At 58.1% G+C, this 21,494-nt stretch overlaps 1 protein-coding gene across 9 annotated transcripts in view; it reads left to right on the forward strand.

Moving 5' to 3' along the window:
• Positions 1-21,494, forward strand: part of CROCC (ciliary rootlet coiled-coil, rootletin) — a 47,171-nt gene that overhangs the window by 21,171 nt on the left and 4,506 nt on the right. For all 9 annotated transcript variants that reach the window (XR_009399647.1, XM_059376380.1, XM_059376382.1 and 6 more), the window contains 19 exons: positions 1,515-1,697; positions 2,540-2,684; positions 3,358-3,504; positions 3,763-3,993; positions 4,736-4,929; positions 5,199-5,326; positions 6,476-6,645; positions 8,405-8,584; positions 9,342-9,476; positions 9,848-9,991; positions 10,417-10,655; positions 11,106-11,265; positions 12,928-13,095; positions 14,203-14,575; positions 18,066-18,235; positions 18,347-18,467; positions 18,738-18,901; positions 20,311-20,526; positions 21,195-21,419. Coding sequence is in view for 8 of the 9 variants with exons in the window: in XM_059376380.1 (XP_059232363.1) it covers positions 1,515-1,697; positions 2,540-2,684; positions 3,358-3,504; positions 3,763-3,993; positions 4,736-4,929; positions 5,199-5,326; positions 6,476-6,645; positions 8,405-8,584; positions 9,342-9,476; positions 9,848-9,991; positions 10,417-10,655; positions 11,106-11,265; positions 12,928-13,095; positions 14,203-14,575; positions 18,066-18,235; positions 18,347-18,467; positions 18,738-18,901; positions 20,311-20,526; positions 21,195-21,419 (3,493 nt within the window). In the remaining variant the exon portion in view is untranslated. The remainder of the gene's footprint in view (positions 1-1,514; positions 1,698-2,539; positions 2,685-3,357; positions 3,505-3,762; positions 3,994-4,735; positions 4,930-5,198; positions 5,327-6,475; positions 6,646-8,404; positions 8,585-9,341; positions 9,477-9,847; positions 9,992-10,416; positions 10,656-11,105; positions 11,266-12,927; positions 13,096-14,202; positions 14,576-18,065; positions 18,236-18,346; positions 18,468-18,737; positions 18,902-20,310; positions 20,527-21,194; positions 21,420-21,494) is intronic.

Below are 21,494 nucleotides of genomic sequence, written 5' to 3' on the forward strand. Positions count from 1 at the left end.
CAAATAAATAAATAAAATCTTTATTTATTTATTTGACAGAGAGAAATCACAAGTAGATGGAGAGGCAGGCAGAGAGAGAGAGGGAAGCAGGCTCCCCGCTGAGCAGAGAGCCCGATGCGGGCCTCGATCCCAGGACCCTGAGATCATGACCTGAGCCGAAGGCAGCGGCCCAACCCACTGAGCCACCCAGGCGCCCAACCAGTTAATCATTTTAAAAAGTAAAAGTTTAGTCTTTCAGTTGTCCTCGCCACATTTTAAGTGCTCGGTAGCCACACACAGCCATAGAACGTTTCGATCATCTCAGAGAGTTCTATGGACAGTGCTAAGAAATTACCTGCTCTTACCTGCCTGGTTATTTTTGTGTTTTGTTGTTGTGGTTTGCTGTGTCTCTTCATAAATGTAACCGCAGAGTAAAAATTTCCAAAAATGAAGGGAAAATAAAGACGTGGGCCCTCGTCGCAGCCTAACCCATGAATGCACTAGTTCTGCTTCCTGTGGTGCTTCTGGGTAGTGAGGCAGAGGACGCTCCCCATACACCTGCCGGGTGCCAGGCTCAGTTCCAAGTGCATTACGTGTCTTAGCCCAGTTAGTCTCCCCATCAGACTCACGCCGTTCGGAGCTGTGACTGTCCCGAGCTTGAGAAACTTGTCCAAGCTGACACAGGGGTGTGGCTGGGGGTAGAACTTGGAATTCACGTCCTTCTGGAAGCAAAACCAGAGCTTCCCATGCCTTGGAAGGAGGGCATTTCTGTAGTCGTGTACACAGTGAGCACCTCACTTTGCATTGTGCTGTTTTGATGTTGTGCTGTGTGGTTTTTCTCACGTCCTGCCGACCTTAGTGTCTAGTACACACCCAGGTTGTCACTTCGAGTGAAGAGGTAGGGGCCACGGAGACGATGCCAGCAGTCAGTCCTCAGCTTGAGCTGAAAACCCCAGCTGGCTAGGAAGGAGGGGTGACAGACACACTCCCCACCCCCGCTTTGTTGTGACTGCTGGAACTCGGGGAGAAGGCAGCACTCTGAAAATCTCCAGAGTTCCCGGTTGCTGCCCTGTCCCTCCACTGCTGGCTCCCACGTGCTGCCGGCCTGTGCAGCAGGAAGGGTGGCATCTGGGCACACTGAGCTCTGTCTCCAGAATCGTGGGGCTTGGGAGGGTGGATGAGCTGTAGGGGTATCTCCTTGTCCAATGGACTGGCACTGCCTGCGGGTCCCAGGAGCCTGGCCCGGCCTCTTCAACCTGGTGGGGTTGTTGGAAATAATGCCAGTGCCTCCATCCATCCTGCTGGGCCTCTGAGCTGGGGGGGTTGGCTGTTGGGATGTCGCCCTGGGGAAGAGTCGGCTCCAGGGAGATGTGGATGAAGTGAGTCACCCATGGAGGGGGGCAGGGAAGGCTTCCTGGAGGCACGTGCCTTAGAGGTCGGAGGCTGTGGCTGAGGCTAGGCCCGCAGCTTGGCCTCCTTCCCTGGGGAAAGCAGCCCCAGTGTCCCTGACAGCACTCCCGGCTCTGGTCCTGCAGAGAGAAGGACAGCCTGGCCTGCAGCCTGCAGGCAGCCCAGCAGCAGGCCGAGGAACTGCGGCAGGAGCGGGAGAAGCTGCAGGCGGCCCAGGAGGAGCTGAGGCGCCAGCGGGACCGGCTGGAGGAGGAGCGGGAGGACACCGCGCAGGACAGCACGCGGGCTCGCAGGGAGCTGGAGCGCAGGTCAGTGGCTCTTGGTCTCCTGCCAGGGCCACTGAAACAGACCGTGGGGCTCCCAATGGTGTTCCTGGGGGCTGGGGTCGGTGGGGGCAGACCCACGCCCCCTGCTGTCTGGAGGAATCTCCATGGCACCCCTCTGAGGTGAGGCCTTCCCACCAGCCCCGTTTCAGGCAACAGGCTCAGACATAGACTCACTTCCTGGGATCAGAAGACCGCTGTGAGGTAGGGGTGGGGGTGGTGACAACAGTCAGAGTTCGGATGACCGTGGTAATAGTCATATTGTAAATGGCAAGTTACAGGAATAGTGTTAATAATAATATTACCAAGTGCCGGACACCATTTTAAGCGCCGACGTTCCCTTGTTCAGGCCTCATGGTAACTGTGATGTAGGACCTGTCGCTGTCCCCATTTTGTGGGTGGTGAAACTGAGGCACAGAAGGGTCATGTAATTTGACCAAGGTCCCACAGCTAGTTAGTAGAAGAGCCAGGATTTGAACCCAGGCATTCTGCCTTCAGCGTTAACCTCTTCACCGTGCACGCCCTGCTTTCTCCTCTGAGGCGTAAGTCGTGGTGCTGGTTAGTACCTCGTGGTACTCGGTATCATTCATGTTTCTACTGGCTGTTGGAGGGGAGGTATGTCAGGCACTGTTCTAAGCACTTCGTGTTCAGTAGATCCTGTATCCTTAAAACAGCTTCATGAGGGAGCTGTTACCCCATTTTGCAGATGTGAAAACCGGGGTCCAGAGTCACAGAGCCCGAAGCAGAGGGCTTGGCTGTTCTTTTGAGTAAGGCTCTGGCCTCCAGGGCTCCTGTCTGAGGCCCGGCCGGCACCCTCTGTCCCACAGCCACAGACAGCTAGAGCAGCTGGAAGGGAAGCGCTCGGGGCTGGCGAAGGAGCTGGTGGCCGTGAGGGAAGCGCTGAGCTCTGCCACGCTGCAGCGGGACATGCTGCAGGCGGAGAAGGCCGAGGTGGCCGAGGCGCTGACCAAGGTGGGACCCTCGGGGTGGCACCACCACTAACCCGTCCCTCTCCCAGGGCCCTAGGCCTTCTCACTCTGGCTGCAGACTGACCCCGGCGCCAGGCTGGCCTCGGGCTGAGCCCTGACCGCAGGCTGACCTCACACCCCAGCCACAAGTGACCTGCCCTCTATTCATGGTCCTGTCCTTGCCTTTCGACACGCTCCTGGGCCAGTGCCTGTTTTTCAGGTCAGCCCGTCCCATCTCCAGATGCAGGTCCTGGGGACTGTGGGAGCCAGGGGCGCTGTCCTTGGTGGGTGCCTGCCCACCCCATAGTCTGGGTCCTGATAGTGCCCCCCTAGACCCCAGTCTGAGGGACCCTCTGGCCCTGGCCCTGCCCTGCACGACCTGGGGTCCACCTGCTCCCACACAGCTTTGCCATGTGTGGCTTTTGCGTAACTTCGAAGGCAGCAGGCCTTCCTCACTGGTAGTTTTCCGTCTCATGTCATGTCTTCTCTCACCCCCCCGACCCCACCATCTCGGAGGGGCCCCCTCTCTCTGCCTCTTGTGCCACCCCACACTCCTGCCTCCATCTGTCTACCTTCTCCCATCTCCCCGTCTCCGCACGTCTTTTCCTGCTTTTCCCCGGCTCCCTTCTCTCTCCGCCTCTCCCCTCTGACCATCCCTGGCCGCCCTGGCCCGGCAGGCGGAGGCCGGCCGCGTGGAGCTCGAGCTCTCGGTGACCAAGCTGAGAGTAGAGGAGGCCTCGCTCCGGGACTCCTTGTCCAAGCTGAGCGCCCTCAACGAGAGCCTTGCACAGGACAAGCTGGGTCTGAACCGCCTTGTCGCCCAGGTAGGCTGGTGCCAGCGGGCGCCCCCACCCCGGTGCCTCCCTCCTTGTACACCTCTAGCCCTGCACCTGTCTTGGTCACTGCCCCTCTGTCCACACGCCCGAGGGACCACCCTTTCTCCCCATGGGCCCTCCCCTGGGCTGGTTGGGGTGGGTGAGTGGTGCAGAGGAGGGGGCATCCTTGGTCCTGGGTGGGACCCCCTTCCATAGGTGGAGGGGCTGAGCCGACCTGCTCCTTCTGCTGCCACCCGGCTGCCGCAGCTCGAAGAGGAGAAGGCCGCTCTGTTGGGCCGGCAGCGGCAGGTGGAGCAGGAGGCCTCCTTGGCGAGGGAGGAGCAGGAGCGGCTGGAGCAGCTGCGGCTGGAGCAGGAGGTGGAGCAGCAGGGCCTGGAGGGCTCCCTGCGGGTGGCGGAGCAGGCCCGGGAGGCCCTGGAGTTCCAGCTTCCCTCGCTGCGCCAGGAGCGCTCCATGCTGCAGGAGCAGCTGGCCCAGGTGGGTGTGGGGGCGGGGCGAGGGGGGAGCAGGTGGGAGGGGCTTTCAGCCTCCCAGCCCCCTGCGTCAGGTGCTGGCATAACTCCCAGGCCTAGGAGCTTGATTCTGGGTTTATATCCAGCCCTCCCTTTCCTAGCTGGGAGCCTTGGGCAAGCTACCCAACCTCCTTATGCCGCAGTGTCCCCCTCTGTAACATGGGGCTAACAGTTCTCATCACAAAGGACTGTTCTGAAGTGTGCACCGTGTAAGTACTTGGTAGATGGAGACCTCACTGCTCAGTAAGAATTCACGATATGATACCAGATAGAGAATTTTTGAATTGGAATCTTAGACTGTAGAACACAGCTCGAAGGCACCTTAGGGCTTTAGGGATCCAGGGGCTAGGGGACTGGGGTTCCTGGGAAGGGGCTCTAGGGGATGGGCCATGGGGCATCCCCTAGATGGGGAGCAGGGCTCCAGGTCTCCACTCCGAGTCTGTTTTGTATATTCAGCTCCTCCAGAAACTTACCCCCAAACTGCGTGAGGACGCTTATGTGCTTTGGTACAAGTGTACGTTGCGGGTCCAGAGAGGGCTGTGACTTGTCCCAGGCACGCATAGCACGTCGGGGTCCAGCCTGGGCTTGAACCCAGGTCTCCCACCTGCCTGGCCGGGGCGGGGTTGGGCTCAGGCTTGGAGTGCTGCTTGGTGAGCAGCTGGGAGATTTGGGGAGTGGTGCTCATAGTGCCCGGGGTTGGGGGGCAGCTCTCCCGGCAGCTGAGCGGGCGGGAGCACGAGCTGGAGCAGGCACGGAGGGAGACCCAGCGGCAGGTGGAGGCGCTGGAGAGGGCGGCCCGGGAGAAGGAGGCGCTAGCCAAGGAGCGGGCTGGCCTGGCGGTGCAGCTGGCAGCTGCTGAGCGAGAAGGCCGGACCCTGTCGGAGGAGGCCACTCGCTTACGGTAAGGCCCTTGGGCTCACTACCACCCTGGGGGTCTGCCCGGGGCCGCACTGTGGCCAGCCACACGCTGGCATTGGTCTGCAGGGATGGTTACTTAGGACCCAGGCTTGCCAGCATGTCCTAGCTAGGGGCCCTGCCTTCCCCAGGGAGCGTGGGCCTGGCTGAGCAGGTAGGTTGGCACCTGGCCCACGGCTGGCCACGCCCCGGGAGTCACCGTTTCCTGGGGCCTGGGAAGCTGAGTCCCAAGGCCTCGGATTGTGTGTGCTGCAGCCTGGAGAAGGAAGCCCTGGAGAGTAGCCTGTTTGAGGTGCAGCGGCAGCTGGCGCAGCTTGAGGCCCGCCGGGAGCAGCTGGAAGCCGACAGCCAGGCCCTGCTGCTGGCCAAGGAAGCCCTCACCGGTATGGGGGGGTCCTGAGTTGGGGGTGGGGAACTCTAGGCTCCAGCCCAGGCTGTAACCTGTCGGGTCCTGGGGTCACCAGAAGTTGGGAGTACTGGCTTTGGAGTCTGGCTGACCTGAGTTCCAGTCCTGCTGCTGCCACTTAGATCCGAGCTTTCTCTGGCAAGCCCCCTCTCTCTCTGGGCCACAGGTTCCTCATCTGACAGTGAGTAGTGCTAACACTCACCTTCTAAGGCTGTTGCTAGGATGAGGCGAGAAAAGCACGGGAAGACCTTGGCACAGTGCCTGGCTCGGCCAGCGGTGGCTGTTTCTCGTCACCAGGGCACTTAGAGAGGTCTGAGTTCTCTGCAGAGCCGTGGACTCTCTCAGCCCAACCCCCTGCACAGCCCTGCTTCCCTCCACGTTCCCTGTCCAGTATCTGAACTCAGGGCTTCCTCTTGCTCAATAAGCCTTGACTAGGTATCTGCTTGGGCCACAAAAATTAGCTTTCCCGTCCACATCTCCCTGGGCCAGACAGAACCAGGAAGGGAAATGCCGACAGAGGCTCTGGCGGGCTTCCTACCCAGGAGGTGGCTTTTAGATTGTCCACAGTGGGGGTGGCTTCCCCCATGGTCACATCCATTGGTGCTGACAGCCCACCAAGCGCGTTTGTAGCCATCAGTCATGCGAGGAGATGCTGTATGGAAAGCTGTTCGGCTTTGGAGAATTGCCTGTTTCCTCTGAGCCTCCACTCCCTCCTCTGTAGGTTGGGCACGAGGTCAGCTACCCGAGTGCTACAGTGAATCTGCAGTGAGAGTAGCTCCCACGGGCTCACCCAAGAGTCTGAGCCCTCGTAAGCACTCAGTCCTTTATGGAGGTGGTTGTATTTTGCTAACCTCCCTATCGAGGGAGTCTTCCCCTCATGTCATTTCTTTCCTTTGATGCCATTCTGGCTAGATAGGGAGGGGGGTGGGGCCAGTGGAATCATGTGGCAGATGGGGAATCGGGCCCAGGGAGGGTGAGAAGCTTCTCCAAGGCAGCTCAGCTTAGATCCCAGGTGGAGCCTCTCCGCTCTGGGATTCCGCCCACATGGCTCATCTGGCTTGAGTCTGCTGGCCCACAGGGAGGTTCTGACCCGGGCGTGTCGCCTCCTCCCGTCCCTCCTGTGCAGGGGAGCTGGCAGGCCTACGGCAACAGATGACAATTACAGAGCAGAAGGCAGCTCTGGACAAGGAGCTGATGGCACAGAAGCTGGTGCAGGCTGAGCGGGAGGCCCAGGCTTCTCTCCGGGAGCAGCGGACGGCCCACGAGGAGGACTTGCAACGACTTCAGCGCGAGAAGGTTTGGGCAGTTGGTTGGGGCAGGCAGGGCTCTGAACCCGTGTCTCCTCTGTGGCCTCAGAGAACTTATTATTCTCACTCTGCATCGGTCCCCAACTCTGTGAAATGGAATTTCATCTCTGTTCCAGAGACCCTAGGGGCAGCTGAGAGAAGCCACTGGTTATGCCTTCTCAAACACACGGTTGCTCAGGCCCCACATCGGGTTCAGCCCTAGCGAGCCTGATGCAGGTGATCCAGAGCCACAGTTGGGAAATGCTGACCTAACATACAGTAGGAAAGCATATTCATTTGCTAAGAAGTGCTGTCTGCCTATGAAAGACCACTCTGGAACCTGAGCACATAGAAGGACATAGAGCCAGGTTACTAGAAGACAGAACAGTGCTATCTAAGAACACTGGGTCTAGAATTTCATTGCCTGGGTTGGGACCTGATCTTGGCCACATCCTGGTTAGGTTCCCGGAAGGGCCTTCCCGATCTGTAACAGTGGGGACAATGATGCTGTAGAGTATTGTGAGGATGAGGCGGGGTCATCCATAGAAAGTGTTTAGCATAGTGACTGGCATTTCATAAGTTCTCCACTATTATTATGGTCCTGAGATACCGTCCAGAGCAGGCCTTGGGGCAGGGCTGCATCTCACTTCTTGGATTGGGGCAGGTATGCATCTCACTTCTCCTGCAGGGGGCAGCAAATCACTCGCAGAAGGAGCACTTGTGTCTACTTTTCACTAATTGGTGGGGCCTAGGGCTGGGGGCCAGATACCTGCCTGGGACCCCGAGGGGGCCTATCTTTCTCTCTGGGTTCTACCTACACACCCGCCCACCCTCTAGGGAGCCAAACTCCTGTGTCCTCTCTGACTCCTCCTGTGCCTTCTGACTTGGCCTCCTTTTTTTTTTTTTTTTTTTTTTTTTAAGATTTTATTTATTTATTTGACAGAGAGATTGAGAGAAAGAGAGAGATCACAAGCAGGCAGAGAGGCGGGCAGAAAGAGAGGGGGAAGCAGGCTCCCCACGGAGCAGAGAGCCCAATTCGGGGCTCAATCTCAGGACCTGGAGATCATGACCTGAGCCAAAGGCAGAGGCTTAACCCACTGAGCCACCCAGGTGCCCCCTGACTTGACCTCTTAATGTCATCAAATCTGCACTCGTCAGGCCAGCTGTTCTGCTGTCCCTGGTCACCTTTGTCCCTCACAGCGCACCCAGCTCCTCTCTACCGGAGCCCCAATCCCTGTCCCTCTTCCATAGCTTTGAACAACTCCTTAGTCCCAAATTCGGATACTCCTCGTCACCCTGACTTGAGGTTCTCTATTGCCCTGACTGTTCTCAGAATTGGCCAACGTCTCCTTACAGCCCACAGGGCCTGGTCTGGCCTGGCTGCTGCCTGTGACTCTGGTTCCTTTGCTCACCGTGTCCCCTCATAGTACAAGCTCCAGGGACCTTAAACAGTGCATCAGCTTCTCTCTAGCCTCCAGGCCATCTCTGGGGCTGGACTCTGGGCCTGGGGCTCTGTTTCTTTTCTCTCTTGACCTGGTTGACCACTGCCCATCTCTCCTTCGGGAAATGTTCTCTGACCCCCAGGCCAGGGCTGCTGCCACTCCCTGGGGCTTGCACAGCCCTGGTGTGTCCCCGTCACAGCTCTGATCACTCACCCCGCCTGTAGTTACCGGGTCACGGGCCCTGCCCCTCAGGGTCTGGGCTACAAGTGGATCTTGCTGCCTGGGCCGAACCTTGGGGGGTCACAGGTGCCTGGGTCTTGCCCACAGGAGGCAGCCTGGCGGGAGCTGGAGGCCGAGCGGGCCCAGCTGCAGAACCAGCTGCAGCGGGAGCGGGAGGAGCTGCTGGCGCGGCTGGAGGCGGAGAAGGAGGAGCTGAGCGAAGAGATCGCGGCCCTGCAGCAGGAGCGGGACGAGGGCCTCCTCCTGGCCGAGAGCGAGAAGCAGCAGGTTCGTGAGCCCTGGTGTGGCCTCCGCGGCTGCCTAAGGCAGCCCCTGTTCTGGAGCCAGTCCCTCCTCAGCCACCCAGCAGCTAGGAGCTAGGAGTCCCTCTCTGGGTCTCAGGGTCTTCGCCTGCAGGATGGGGGGCTCAAGGGGCATGTGTGAAGCATTGCTGAGTCCCGTGGTCAGCCACGCCTGGTGCATGGTGGGAACTCACCAAGTGGTGCTGCCTTCGTGACGCCATGAGCCCTTGCTCCAGGAAAGCGGACCCACAGTCCGCCATCCCTTCTGCCACAGTGGGCTGGCCTGGGTGCCCCCAGATCTGAGCAGTCCCCGTGAGGCCCACATGTATCAGTGGACCCTCCTTGGAGAACGAACTCCTATCTTACCCATAATGTCGTGATGGAGTCAGGCTAGATAGCATCTGTCTCCTCATTAGCCGTGTCCCCCTGAGCAAGTCACTTACCTCTTGAGTCAGTTTCCTCATCTGTAAGAGGGGAGTGGTGAAGGGCCAGGATTGTTGCGGCCAGTTAGGGAGATTTCTAAGTTGTGTCCATGTCCAGACCTACTATATGGCTGTTGTGCCCTTTTCTGGGGCCATAGAAGGGGTGTGTCTGCACCGCTGCCCTGGGTCCACCTGCAGTGACCCAGACGAGGTACCAAGCCCGCAGTGGGCACATTTCCCCGGGGAGGGTGGGGGCAAGGCCCGAGCATGCCCCCATGACCAGCCAAGCTCCAAGCCTCTTTGCTCCCTGCCTCTGCCCAGGCCCTGTCCCTGAAGGAGTCCGAGAAGACGGCACTGTCAGAGAAGCTGCTGGGCGCGCAGCACAGCCTGGCCGCCATCTCCCTGGAGATGGAGCGGCAGAAGAGAGATGCTCAGAGCCGGCAGGAGCAGGACCGGGTAGGGCAGGCCAGGCAGGTGGGCCTCCATCTCAGCTGGGAGGCGTGGCCCTGTCTGGAGGGGCCCCGTGTCTAAGGGGTGGGGTGCATGACTGTGCCCTGGAGAAGCCTCTGGGCTGTGGGGGAAGCTTCAGCCCTTCCTTGGGAGTCCCCATCAGAGGGAGGTTGTCGAGCTGGGTGAATCCTAGCCTGAGGGAAGGAGCAGCTGTGGGGACAGCACTCACTGGGCATCGAGGGACCAGAAGGGCTGTCTGGCCAGGCAGCAGGAAGGGCCATGTTTGGAGTTGAAGGTGGACAGCTGAGCTGGCCCCGCCGGGAGCAGCCGGGGGAGGGCTATGGTGGCAGCAAGTTTGAGGAGCCCGCCTGTCCTAGAGCACCGTGAACGCCCTGACGTCCGAGCTGCGGGACCTGCGGGCCGAGCTGGAGGAGGCCACTGCCGCCCATGCCCAGGAGGCCAAGAGGCTACAAGAACAGGCCCGAAACCTGGAAAGGCAGCGGGAATCCTCAGCGCGTGAGGTGAGCTGTCCCCCCTCTTCCGGGCAGCGCACTGAATGCCACTGGGGCCTGGTCTGCTGGGGTCTGGAAGAGTGTGAGATTTGTCCCCGCATGTGAGAGCGATTGAACAGCCAATGCAGAAAGGAGGCAATAAGCATTTATGGAGTCCTTGGGGTGTACATGGGGGACTCAGGGCACTGGGCGGGTCCCAGGCCTCTTGGGTGTCCCTCCATTGAAAGATCCCAGGGGCTGATTATTCCAGGCCCAAACACCACTAACTCCATCATGCTTTGCGCCAAATCAGATCTCACACATGTGGTCTCAGTGGCTGCAGAGGGAAGTGGCAGGTGCCCGTGGCCAGGGACAGGAGTATGGGCTGGTTTCGGCCAAGGCCCAGCTGGAGCAGAGCCCGTCCCCTGTCCCGTGACGGCTTGCCACCCTCCCAGGCAGAAGAGCTGCGGACGCAGCTGCGCCTGCTGGAGGATGCCCGGGATGGGCTGCGGCGGGAGCTGCTGGAGGCCCAGCGCAAGGTGCGCGAGGGACAGGATGGCCGCGAGGCCCAGCGCCAGGAGGCCAGCGAGCTGCGGCGCAGCCTGAGCGAGGGCGTCCAGGAGCGCGAGGCCCTGCGGCGGTCCAACGAGGAGCTGCGGGCCGCCGTGAAGAAGGCCGAGAGCGAGCGGATCAGGTGGGGCAACACGAGGGGACCCGCCCCGAGTCCTTCACACTGGATCTTGTCCCTGGAATCTAACTTCATCCCGCGGTTCTGGGGAAGTCACACAGATGGCGAGTCTTTGCCCCTGGAGCTGGGCGCGTGGGGGGGTTTTAGGTGATTTTCCTATTTGAAAGAAAGGGAAAGGTAGCGGAAGGCAAGGTGACCCCACCTGTTGGGGTCACCCCAGAGACTAGCCCCAACCTTGGAGTCACTGGCCTGCCTCTTGTGGCCTTGGACCTGGCCCCTGGCCCTCCAGGGCTCAGCTCAGGAGGGGCCCTGTGGGCAAGTAGCACTTGGGGCATCTCTGGGCTGAGAGCCGGCCGGACGCACTCGAGGGATCAGGGAGCGGCCTCTGTGTAGACCTACACGCTGTACTTTTCCCGGGGCCAGTGGCCGCCTCTGACCTCTGCCTCCCCACGCCAGCCTGAAGCTTGCCAACGAGGACAAGGAGCAGAAGCTGGCACTGCTCGCGGACGCGCGGGTGGCCGTGGGCAAGGAGGCCGAGGAGCTGCGGGCCGGGCTGCAGGAGGTGGAGCGCTCCCGGCTGGAGGCCCGCAGGGAGCTGCAGGAGCTCCGGCGGCAGGTACTGACCCTGGGTTCTTGATGCTGGACCCGCAGCACCCCATTTGTAAAGCCTGGGCCGCCACAGCTGCAAAACCAGGGCCTTGATCTCTAACAAGTCTTTCCAACTTAAGAAGCCCTGAAACTGTATGCAAAAGTGAGTGTGTGTGTGTGTGTGTGTACATTTGTGTAAGGAGTCACTCACCTTTCTCCCAGGAGAGGGTCTAGAGCTCTTGTCCAAATCTCAAAGCAGTCCTTGAACACCTAGAGGTACAGACCCGGCGAGATGGAACCGGAGCTGCAAACATCTTTTGCCAAGAGCCCGGCAGTAAATACTTCTGGCGTTGCAGGCCGCACAGTCTGTCATAACCACCCAGCTCTGCCGTCGGAGCAGGAAAGCAGCCCCACACAGCACAGAGATGTGTGGGCATGTGGTCCATTCCGACTTTGTGTCTGGACACCAAAATTCGAGTTTTTTTTTTTTTTTTTTTTAAGATTTTATTTATTTATTTGTCAGAGAGAGAGAGGAGCGAGAGTGAGCACAAGCAGACAGAGTGTAGGCAGAGGGAGAAGCAGGCTCCCTGCTGAGCAAGGACTCGATCCCAGGACGCTGGTATCATGACCTGAGCTGAAGGCAGCCGCTCAACCAGCTGAGCCACCCAGGCGTCCCCAAAATTCGAGTTTTATATCATTTTTCACATGTAAGAAATGTTGTTCCTCTTTGGTTTTCTTCTAGCCATATAAAAACAAGCCATTTCCAACTATTTAAAAATATAAAAACGATCCTTGGCTCAGGCCTTCCCAGAAGACTTGCAGAACAGGCGACGGTCCCAGTGGGCTCCTCCGTTCTACCTTGCCCAGAGCTAGCAAGGCCTGACAACCAAGTCCTCTTCATCCCCACCAGCGCCCCCGCCACCCTTTCAGCCACCTTCCTGCTCGGTGGGAGTCCCAGAAAGCCATGGGAGTCCCCGAAAGGAAGGCATGTGTGTGCGCCAGGCTCTCGCTGGGGGCTTTAGGTGCTACTGCATGATCTCTGTTCCCTTCACTCCGGGCCTGACTCCCCACCTGCTCCTCTGGGGAAATAGGAGCTTAGAACTTACCTCTGCATTCTGCTTGTCTGAGATTGACTCCCAGTCTGCTGCTTGTGGGCCGTGTGACTTTGGACAAGTCGCTTCTCTTCTCTGAGCTTTAGTTTTCTTGTCTGTTCAATAGGGATAATGTTAGTACTTGCCCGTATAGAATTGTGTGAAGATGAAATGAGTTCGTACAGTTGAAGTGCTTAGAACAGGGGTGGACCCGTGGCAAGTACACCATAAAACTCAGGCATCCCTGCAGAGAAAGGGGCCAGCAAGCTGTGCCTCCTGCCCTCCAGAGTTCCTCTTCCGATGGGGGTCCGCCCCTCCCCACGGTGAGTGGTTATGATGAGGTGGTCAGTGGAGGTCCTCGGTGCCCAGGTGCCAGGCATGGCTGGAGCTTGGTGAAGTTACCTGGGGCAGGTTCCCAGTGGCTCTGAGGTGGTGTGGTGTTTGTGTCCTTAGAGCACTGGGTCTTGAGTGCCCCCCCAGGTCTGGGCCCGGCAAAGTATGGGGCAGAGTTGAACAGGCTGTCAGTATGCTGGGCTAGAAGGGCTTGTGGATGCTGAGAATGGGTCCGAGGTCCTCCCTGTGTCCGCTGTCTCTCACAGATGAAGATGCTGGACAGTGAGAACGCCAGGCTGGGCCGGGAGCTGGTGGAGTTGCAGGGTCGCTTGACGCTGGGCGAGCGGGCAGAAAAGGAGGGCCGGCGGGAGGCCCTGGGCCTCCGACAGAAGCTACTGAAGGGCGAGGCCAACTTGGAGGCCATGCGGCAGGAGGTACCTCGGATGGGCGCGGGCTGTGTGGATGGGGAGGGTCTTAGGAGACAGTGGAGGTGCCCTGTGCTTCCTCCCATCAACAAGGAGTAGGTGGGGACTCCAGTGCTGGAGTCACTCTGAGAGATCCCTGCTTAGGACTTGTCCCTGTCCCCCACTCTTGGAAATTCTTCCCCAGGTGTAATAGTAATAACTGCGAGAACTGTGTAGCAGGGGTGGGGAGGTGAGGGGGAGCTCTATAACTGGGTTTGAATCTCCCAGCTGCCTCAGGAGATAGGTATGCTTACTCCCATTTTACACAGACACCCAGACGCGTAGGCACACCGCTACCCAGGTCTGTCTGACTCCAAAGCCTGCGCTTTTTCCGTTCTGCTTTTCTGACTATTTCCCTGTAGTGAACCTACTGTCTGACCTTGACTGAGTCACTTGACCTCTCTGTGCTTCAGAGCATTCATGGGATGGGGGCCCTGGCATAGGTCCTGGCTTCCAGGTCCTCCGTAAATGGTGGCTTCTAGTGAAACTCATGACCATGAGGGGTTGACTTATTCCCTTAACCAGAGTGCTCTGTGTGTGACCATGCACTCCATCAGAAAATAATTTTTTAGTACATGCCCTGTTGTGTGATTTATTGATAAATTATGTGCACAGAGAGGCAGTACGAGCTCATAGTTAAAAGTCTGTGGAGCCTGGGTGCCTGGCTTTGAATCCTGGCTCTCAACTTAGTAGCTGTGTGGCCTTCTGTTAAGTTATACAACTGCTGTATGCCTCAGTTTCCTCATTTGTAAAACGGGGATGATTCACAGTGGTAATTGGAGTTTTTTGCAAAGTATTTAGTGCCTGGCACTGATAAGCCAAGTGTTGGCTGTTAGTTTATTGCTAAGAAACTGTGTATTACAAGGCATATACACAGAAGGAAGAGAAAAATTCTGGCAGTTAACTCCCACACTCCCAGGGTTGTTCCTGCACATCCTGCCTGGGTGGGGACCACTAAAAACCAGGGGTTGTGCAAGCCGCTTTTGGGGGGGGTGGGCTCCAGGCTGGACCTGGGAGGCAGGGTGCCGGGTGGGGGAGGCCCTGCTGACCCCCACATCTCGGCCTTGCCTGTTACAGGTCCAGGAGGCCCAGAGGAAGCTGCAGGAGCAAGAGGGCGAGTTCCGGGCCCGAGAGCGAGGCTTGCTGGGCTCCCTGGAGGAGGCGCGCAGCGCTGAAAAGCAGCAGCTTGACCACGCCCGCAGCCTGGAGCTGAAGCTGGAGGCGGCGCGGGCCGAGTCCGCGGAGCTGGGGCTGCGGCTAAGCGCGGCGGAAGGTCGGGCTCAAGGCCTGGAGGCCGAGCTAGCCCGCGTGGAGGCGCAGCGGCGCGCAGCCGAGGCCCAGCTGGGCGGCCTGCGCTCAGCTCTGCGCCGGGGCCTGGGCCTTGGGCGCTCCCCCAGCCCAGCCCCGGTACCCTCGCCCAGCTCCCCGGCCCGGAGTGCCCCGGCTGGAGGTGAGCAGAGAGCAGAGGGCAGAGAGAAAGTTGGGCGGGGGGCGGGTGTGTGTGTCTTGTGGCGTCTCCGCCTCTGGCCACACCCCCGTCTAGTTCGGCCCCACCCAAGAGTCCGTTGGGGGCGGGGCTGCACCTCTCCTGGACGCTGAGTCTCAATCCCGCCCCCAGGTCATTTTCCTTCCCTTTGGGGAGCCTGAAGTTCCATCCCTTTGCTGATCTGTGCTCCCTTTGTTGCTTTAAGGGGGTGATGGTGATGCGTCTTAAGGCTCCTGATTCCGAGTCTTTGAGGCTCCATCTAATAGAATCGATGCTCACGGTCTCCCCATCAACACCCCATCCTCCGCAGTCTCCCACCCCTAACTTGACACACCTCCATTCTAGGCTTATAACATCACAGCCACAACATCACAGCCAGACAGATACACACTTAGCCTGCGAGCCCTTCCAGCAACTTCGTCAGACATCCTTCCAGTCCCATTTGCTCCCAGGGACCCTGGGAATGTCAGCATCCACCTGGTCTCTGCCTGACCTAATCTTGATTCCTAGGGCCTAGAATAGAACTAGCACCGTCTTAGCCCTGCCGGCAGTTGACTCTGGGATACTGAGTGGTTCCCTCTTCAAAAGCACAGATATAGCCCCAGGATCACATTCATTCAGTTACTCAGTATTTATTAAGCAACTACTATGTGCTGAATACCACTGGACAGAGCAGTAGACAGAACAACTAGCATTTCTGCTCTTACGGAGTTTGCAGTCTAGGGATGAGAACCGCAGACAGTAAATGCGGTATATAAATGAAATAATGTTCTGGGTGGTAGTAAGGGCTCCGAATCCATAAGGACAAATGTATCAAGGGACGTTGCTAGTGAGAATGTACTTTTACCTGCCATAGAAGATAGTTGGCAGTTCCTCAGAAAATGTAGGATTACCGTGGACCCGCACAGTTCCACCCCTAGGTTATAACCCAAAGAACTGAAAAAGGGAACTGGAATGGGTACGTGTGCGCCCGTAGCAGCGTTATTCACGGTAGCCAAAGGGTGGAATCGGCCAGTGTCTCTATCGACAGATGAATGGATAAACAAAATGTGGTGTATCCATACAGAGGAACGTTATTCAGCTTTAAAAAGCAATGCCGGGGGCGTCTGGGTGGCTCAAGTCAGTTAAACGTTAGACTCTTGTTTTCGGCTCAGGTCATGATCTCACAGTCACGAGATCAAGCCCTGCATGGGACCCCGTGCTGAGCAGAGTCGGCTTGGGATTCTCTCTGTCCCTCTCTGCCCCTCACTGCCACCGCCACTCCCCACTGCTCGCACTCTCTCTCTGAAAAAGACAATGACATTCTGACACATGTTACAACATGGATGAGTCTTGACATTATGCTAAGTGAAAGAAGCCAGTCACAAGAGGGCAAGTGTAGTCTGATTCAGCTTATAGGAAATGCTTCAAAAAGACACATTTCATAGAGATAGTAGATTTGGGGTCCCCGGGGGGAAGGGGAGAATTGGGAGTTATTGCTTAGTGAGTACCAAGTTTCTGTTTGAGGTTGTGCACATTCATTTGCTTGGCCAAAACAAAGTACTGTGAACTGAGTGTCTTTTTTTTTTTTTAAAGATTTTATTTATTTGACAGACAGATCACAAGTAGGCAGAGAGGCAGGCAGAGAGAGAAAGGGAAGCAGGCTCCCCGCTGAGCAGAGAGCCCAATGTGGGGCTTGATTCCAGGACCCTGGGATCATGACCTGAGCCGAAGGCAGAGGCTTAACCCACTGAGCCACCCAGGCACCCCGTGAACTGAGTGTCTTAGGCAACAGAAATATGTGTCTCATGATTCTGGAGGTCAGAAGCCTGAGATCAAGGTGTTGGCCAGGCCGTGCGCCCTCTGAAGTCGCTAGGAAAGGGTCTGTTTCAGGTCTTCTAGCTGCCTGTAGTTCCTAGGCGTGTGGCAGCAGAACTCCAGCCTTCACATGGTGGCCTTGTGTGTGTGTCCAGATTTCCCCTCCATATTAGGACACTGGTCATGCTGGATCAGGGGCCCACCCTACTCCACCAGGACCTCGTCTTAACTAATTACATCTGCAACAACCCTACTCCCAAGTAAATTCACATTCTCAGGTACCAGGGGTTAGAACTTCAACCTATTAATTTTGGGGGGACATAGTTCAACCCCAGATAGGGGTGATTGAGAAGATTTAGAAACAGTGATGATAGACATACAACGATGTGAATATAATTGATGCCACTGACCTGTACACTTAAAGATGGTTAGAAAGCCCATCAAAATAGCTGCAGAAAAAGCATCTGATAAAATACAACATCCAATTATGATCCAAACTCTGGGAAAACTAGAAAAAGATTTCCTTAACTGATAAACTAGATCTTCAAAACCCTATAGCAAATAGTACATTTAATCCTTCTATTTAATATTGTTCAGGAAGTCTCAGAGGTCCTAGCCAGCACATTATGGTAAGAAACATAGAATTACCGTGGTAAGGTTTAGGAAGGGAGAAACAAACTTGCCCCTATTTACAGATCACATGATTTTTCTATGTAGAAAATATAGGAAAGCTACAATCAGTTGTTAGAACAAATAAGAAACTTTAGTAAGGTTGCTGGAAACAAGGTCAACATACAAAAATTAATTATATTTTATTATATCAATGGAAGCAGAGGCAAGAGGATGCTGGGGGCAGGCTGACCCCCTGCCCTGCAGTTCCGTGGTTGGCCTCCAGGTGCCACCCTGTCTCTGTGCGCACTGCCCCTCCCGCCTCTTAAAGCAAGAGTTCATCTTTCTGCCTGGAAATAGGGCTTTATTTACCTGGTTCCCCATCTCAGCTTGGGATTGTCCCAGCTTTGTGACCAAATTCCTTAACTGCTTTGAGTCTGTCCAGCCTATGCAGGGGGGACGTTGGTCCTCCTCAGAGAATTATCGTGAAGGTGGACGAGGGTGCCAGAAGAGCCCGGTGCCTGCGCTGCAGGGAGATGTTGCAGAGGTGGAGTGTCCACCTTTGGACTGGGTCCTGGGGGTGCAGCCCTCGCAGTGCTCCTGGTCTGGGTGGGGAGGCAGATCTCGGTGCCTTATGAGGGGGTGATGAGCTCACCCCAACCCAGCCTGGGCTTGGGGACACCTCTGGGGAGCAGGCCTAAAGGAATGGGCCAGGCAGAGAAGCCAGGGGGAGAGATGAGAAGAGGGAATGTTCTAGAACTTGGGACGTGAGGGTGATGTGGAATGGATGGCTTGTAAAAGTGAGAACGCCGTACTAGGGTGAGCAGCAGGGCCTCTGTGTGGTGGCAAGGAAGTTGGGTTTTATTCTGAGGGCCATGGGGGCTGGGAAGGGTTCCGCAAAAGGGGGAGAGCCCCAGCATAGTGCAGGAAGCTCATGTGAGCTGCTGGGTGCAGCAAGGTGAGTGAGGCGGTGCACGCAGAGCCCGCAGAGCCCTTACAGGCAGGAGAGGCCAGGGCTCCCGCACTGCTAAGCGTGCCTCTCCCCTAGGAAGTGGCGAAGGGCTCTACAGCCCCAGCCCCTTGGAACACAGCCCTGGGTCTGAGCCACCATCCCCAGGACCTGCCTCCTCCCCGGCATCCCCAGACCTGGACCCTGAGGCGGTGCGGGGGGCCCTCCGGGATTTCCTGCAGGAGCTACGGAATGCGCAGAGACAACGGGTGAGGCTGGGTGTGAGCGGCTGGAGAGGGAACCGGGTGCCCGGGGTCCTGCGGGATGCTTCGGGTTGTCAGAACTGAGGTCTTCCCTTCCCCCGGACGCTGGGGCCTCAGGATGAGCTTCGGGCCCAGATGAGCACCCTGAGTCGCCAGCTGGCCGAGATGGAGGCCGAGAGGGACAACGCGATGTCACGGGTGAGGCAGCTGCAGAAGGCTGTGGCCGAGAGTGAAGAAGGTAAGTGTCCACCCCTGGGTCTTTGCTCTGCTCTCTCTGCTCTTAGCAGCCACAGTGGGACCTGTGGGATTGGCCCGAACCACTCCTGCATCCCAACCCTGGCCACCTGACCTGAGTTGGGGACCTGTCTCCTTTGGGGCGCCCTCTCTGGTCAGCTCCACTCCATGTGTCCAGACTGGCAGACCCCTGAGGGCCCTGTGGTGGGTTGGGGGGCGGGCAGGCCAGGCGTCTGACAGCCGGGCCAGGCCTGATGGGGCTGGGGGTCCGCAGCCCGGCGAGGTGTGGACGGCCGGCTGAGCGGGGCACAGGCACAGCTGGCAGAGCAGGAGGAGAGTGTGCGGCGCAGCGAGCGGGAGCGCCGGGCTGCCCTGGACCAGGTGGCTGCCCTGGAGAGGAGCCTGCAGGCCACGGAGAGTGAGCTCCGGGCCAGCCAGGTAGGCAGGAGCCGAGGGCCACAGGGGCAGGGGGAGTCCGTGCGCACTTCTGCTGCGGCTAGGGGTCCTACTATGCCTCTCTGTTGCTGTCAGCCTGGGTCCCGGCACCCTTGAACGTGAACATGACCAGCCTGGGACTCTGCCCAGAAGCACGTTCAGCTTCCGCACTCCCCTTCCTCCCAGGGGTCCCTAGGCTGTAGAAGAAGAGTCCTGGGCTTTTGAGCCCGATGGAGAAAAATCTGGATTCTAGTCCTGGTCCGGCAGCTTGCCTGCCCTCTCTCACTTTCTTCCTCTGTAAATGGGGGAGAGCAGCCATTGTCTCCTGGAGATGATGCTCGAAGGGTCTTAACGTATGGTGTTCGGGGGACCATTTCTTTTTCCTCTGTATAGCTATACAAGTGGTGCTCTGGGGTTTTTCTGTGTTTGGGGGTCATCTGCGTACATGTGTGTGTGTGTGTGTGTGTGTGTGTGTGTCTGGGGCAGGACGCCCTGGCCCTGGTAGTGACTGTCCAGGCCACCAAAGCCTTGAGCCTTTCTCACAGCCACAGATCCCCTCACTCCTTCCCCGCTCACTCCCTAGCCCTCCAGCCTTGCCCCCACAGCCCACCCCCTGCCTCTGGCTCCAGGTCAAGTTTGAGCTGGATTGTTATGGCTGTGGTTCCAGCTCTGGCCTTGGGCCCAGCCACAGGGGCCGCAGGAGGAGGCCAGGAACAAAGCTGGGCAGGGGCCAGCGTGGGGCTGCCGGGCCCAGACATGGCTGCATTGGGGCTCTGAGCACGGCGGCAGAGGGGCCGGGCACAGGGCAGGGTTGTGTCGGATGTAATGCGATGGGAATAGCAATGGAAGGGCCCCCGTCTGTCTTCCTGTCCTGTCCCCACTTCTCAAGTTTCCTTTATTGTCTGACCCCAAGCGAGGGGAAGAACACCATCCCCTAAAACCAGGTGGGGCCCAGGGCTCCTACCCGGCTCTGCTCAGGTCCCACAGTTGCAGCTTCTGGGCCTCTGGGGAGTGAGGCAGCAGAGCAGGGTCGCCCTGGAATCTGCATTTTTACCCTCCCTCCGTCCTCCCCAGGGCTCTGTGAATACTTTGTGGTACTCCTCCCCAGGCAGTGCAGTCTCCCACTATACATATTTGAAATAGGGCCACAGAGTGGAAAAAGAGAATTTTGGATCACAAAGCCTGGTACACCCAGCCCAAACCAGAACGTGCTCCGATTTTCAGGGCAACACATCCTACAAACATGTGGGTTGACTGAGGCCTCAGGAGGGTCACTGGCTGGCCCCAGGTCACACAGGGAGTGGTTGGACCAGCCGCCTCAAGGCTGCTCCCCACTTTCTCCTACGGGTCCTGAGGGAATTGAGGGTGTGGGGCGGCCGGGCAGCCGGGGCCTGACCCCTCCGCACCCCCAGGAGAAGATCAGCAAGATGAAGGCCAACGAGGTGAAGCTGGAGAGCGACAAGCGGCGCCTGAAGGAGGTGCTGGACGCCTCCGAGAGCCGCACCATCAAGCTGGAGCTGCAGCGGCGCTCGCTCGAGGGGGAGCTGCAGCGCAGCCGCCTGGGCCTGAGTGACCGTGAGGCCCAGGCCCAGGCCCTGCAGGACCGGGTAGACTCCCTGCAGAGACAGGTGGGTCCCCACCTCCGCCTGGAGGCTTCTCGTCCGCACGCCCAGCGCCAGGTGCTTCACAGGGACCACGTAATACTCCCAACAGCCCTGTGAGGCATGCGTCCTCCTCATTTCATGGACGGACAGACAGGGGTTCAGAGGTGACCTCATCACCCAAGGTCAACATAACTAATAAGAAACAGACAAAATTAGAGTGTGAGACTCTCGCAACAGTGTCTAAGAAGTCTGTTTCCTGCCTAGGAAGCAGGTGGGACAAGTTAGAGATATAGATTCCACTCGTGTCCCTTTTTGCCTTGGCTGCCAGGAAGCTCAGCTCTAGAATGTTCAGAAACTCTGCTAGCCCTGCACAGTCACCTGCGAAAGTCAAGAACTCAGAACATTTCCAGGTTGTGGAGGCTGTGGTGGTTATTCTCTCTCTTCTATAGCAGGGAGGAGACCGTGGGGTCTGAGACAACCAGGTGGGTGGCACTCCAGGTGAGGGACGTTAAGCAGCAGGGGGCCAGGGCCCTGGTTGCAGTGGGCTGAGCCAGTGGGAGCACGTGGAAACAATGAGCATCAGTGATGAAGGCCGAGGCAGAGTGGGAGGGGCTTGGCTTGGGTTCAGTGTCCTTGCAGGAGGCCTTGGTGAGAGCAGAGCCACCTTACCGTCCTCTGTGTCCTCCTGCCAGGTGGCAGACAGTGAGGTGAAGGCAGGGACCCTGCAGCTGACAGTGGATCGACTGAGTGGGGCTCTGGTCAAGGTGGAGGAGAGCGAGGGGGCCTTGCGGGACAAGGTGCAGGGCCTGACCGAAGCCTTGGCCCAGAATAATGCCAGCCTTACCAGCACCCAGGACAAGAATCTGCACCTGCAGAAGGCCCTCACTGCTTGCGAACATGACCGCCAAGTGCTCCAAGTACGGATTCCGGGGCCTGGCTCGGGGTGGGCTCAGTGAGAGTTTGCCATCAAGGGCAGGCTTGGAGGGACCCTG

Source organism: Mustela nigripes, chromosome 14 (assembly GCF_022355385.1).
Source record: "Mustela nigripes isolate SB6536 chromosome 14, MUSNIG.SB6536, whole genome shotgun sequence".
NCBI lineage: Eukaryota > Metazoa > Chordata > Mammalia > Carnivora > Mustelidae > Mustela > Mustela nigripes.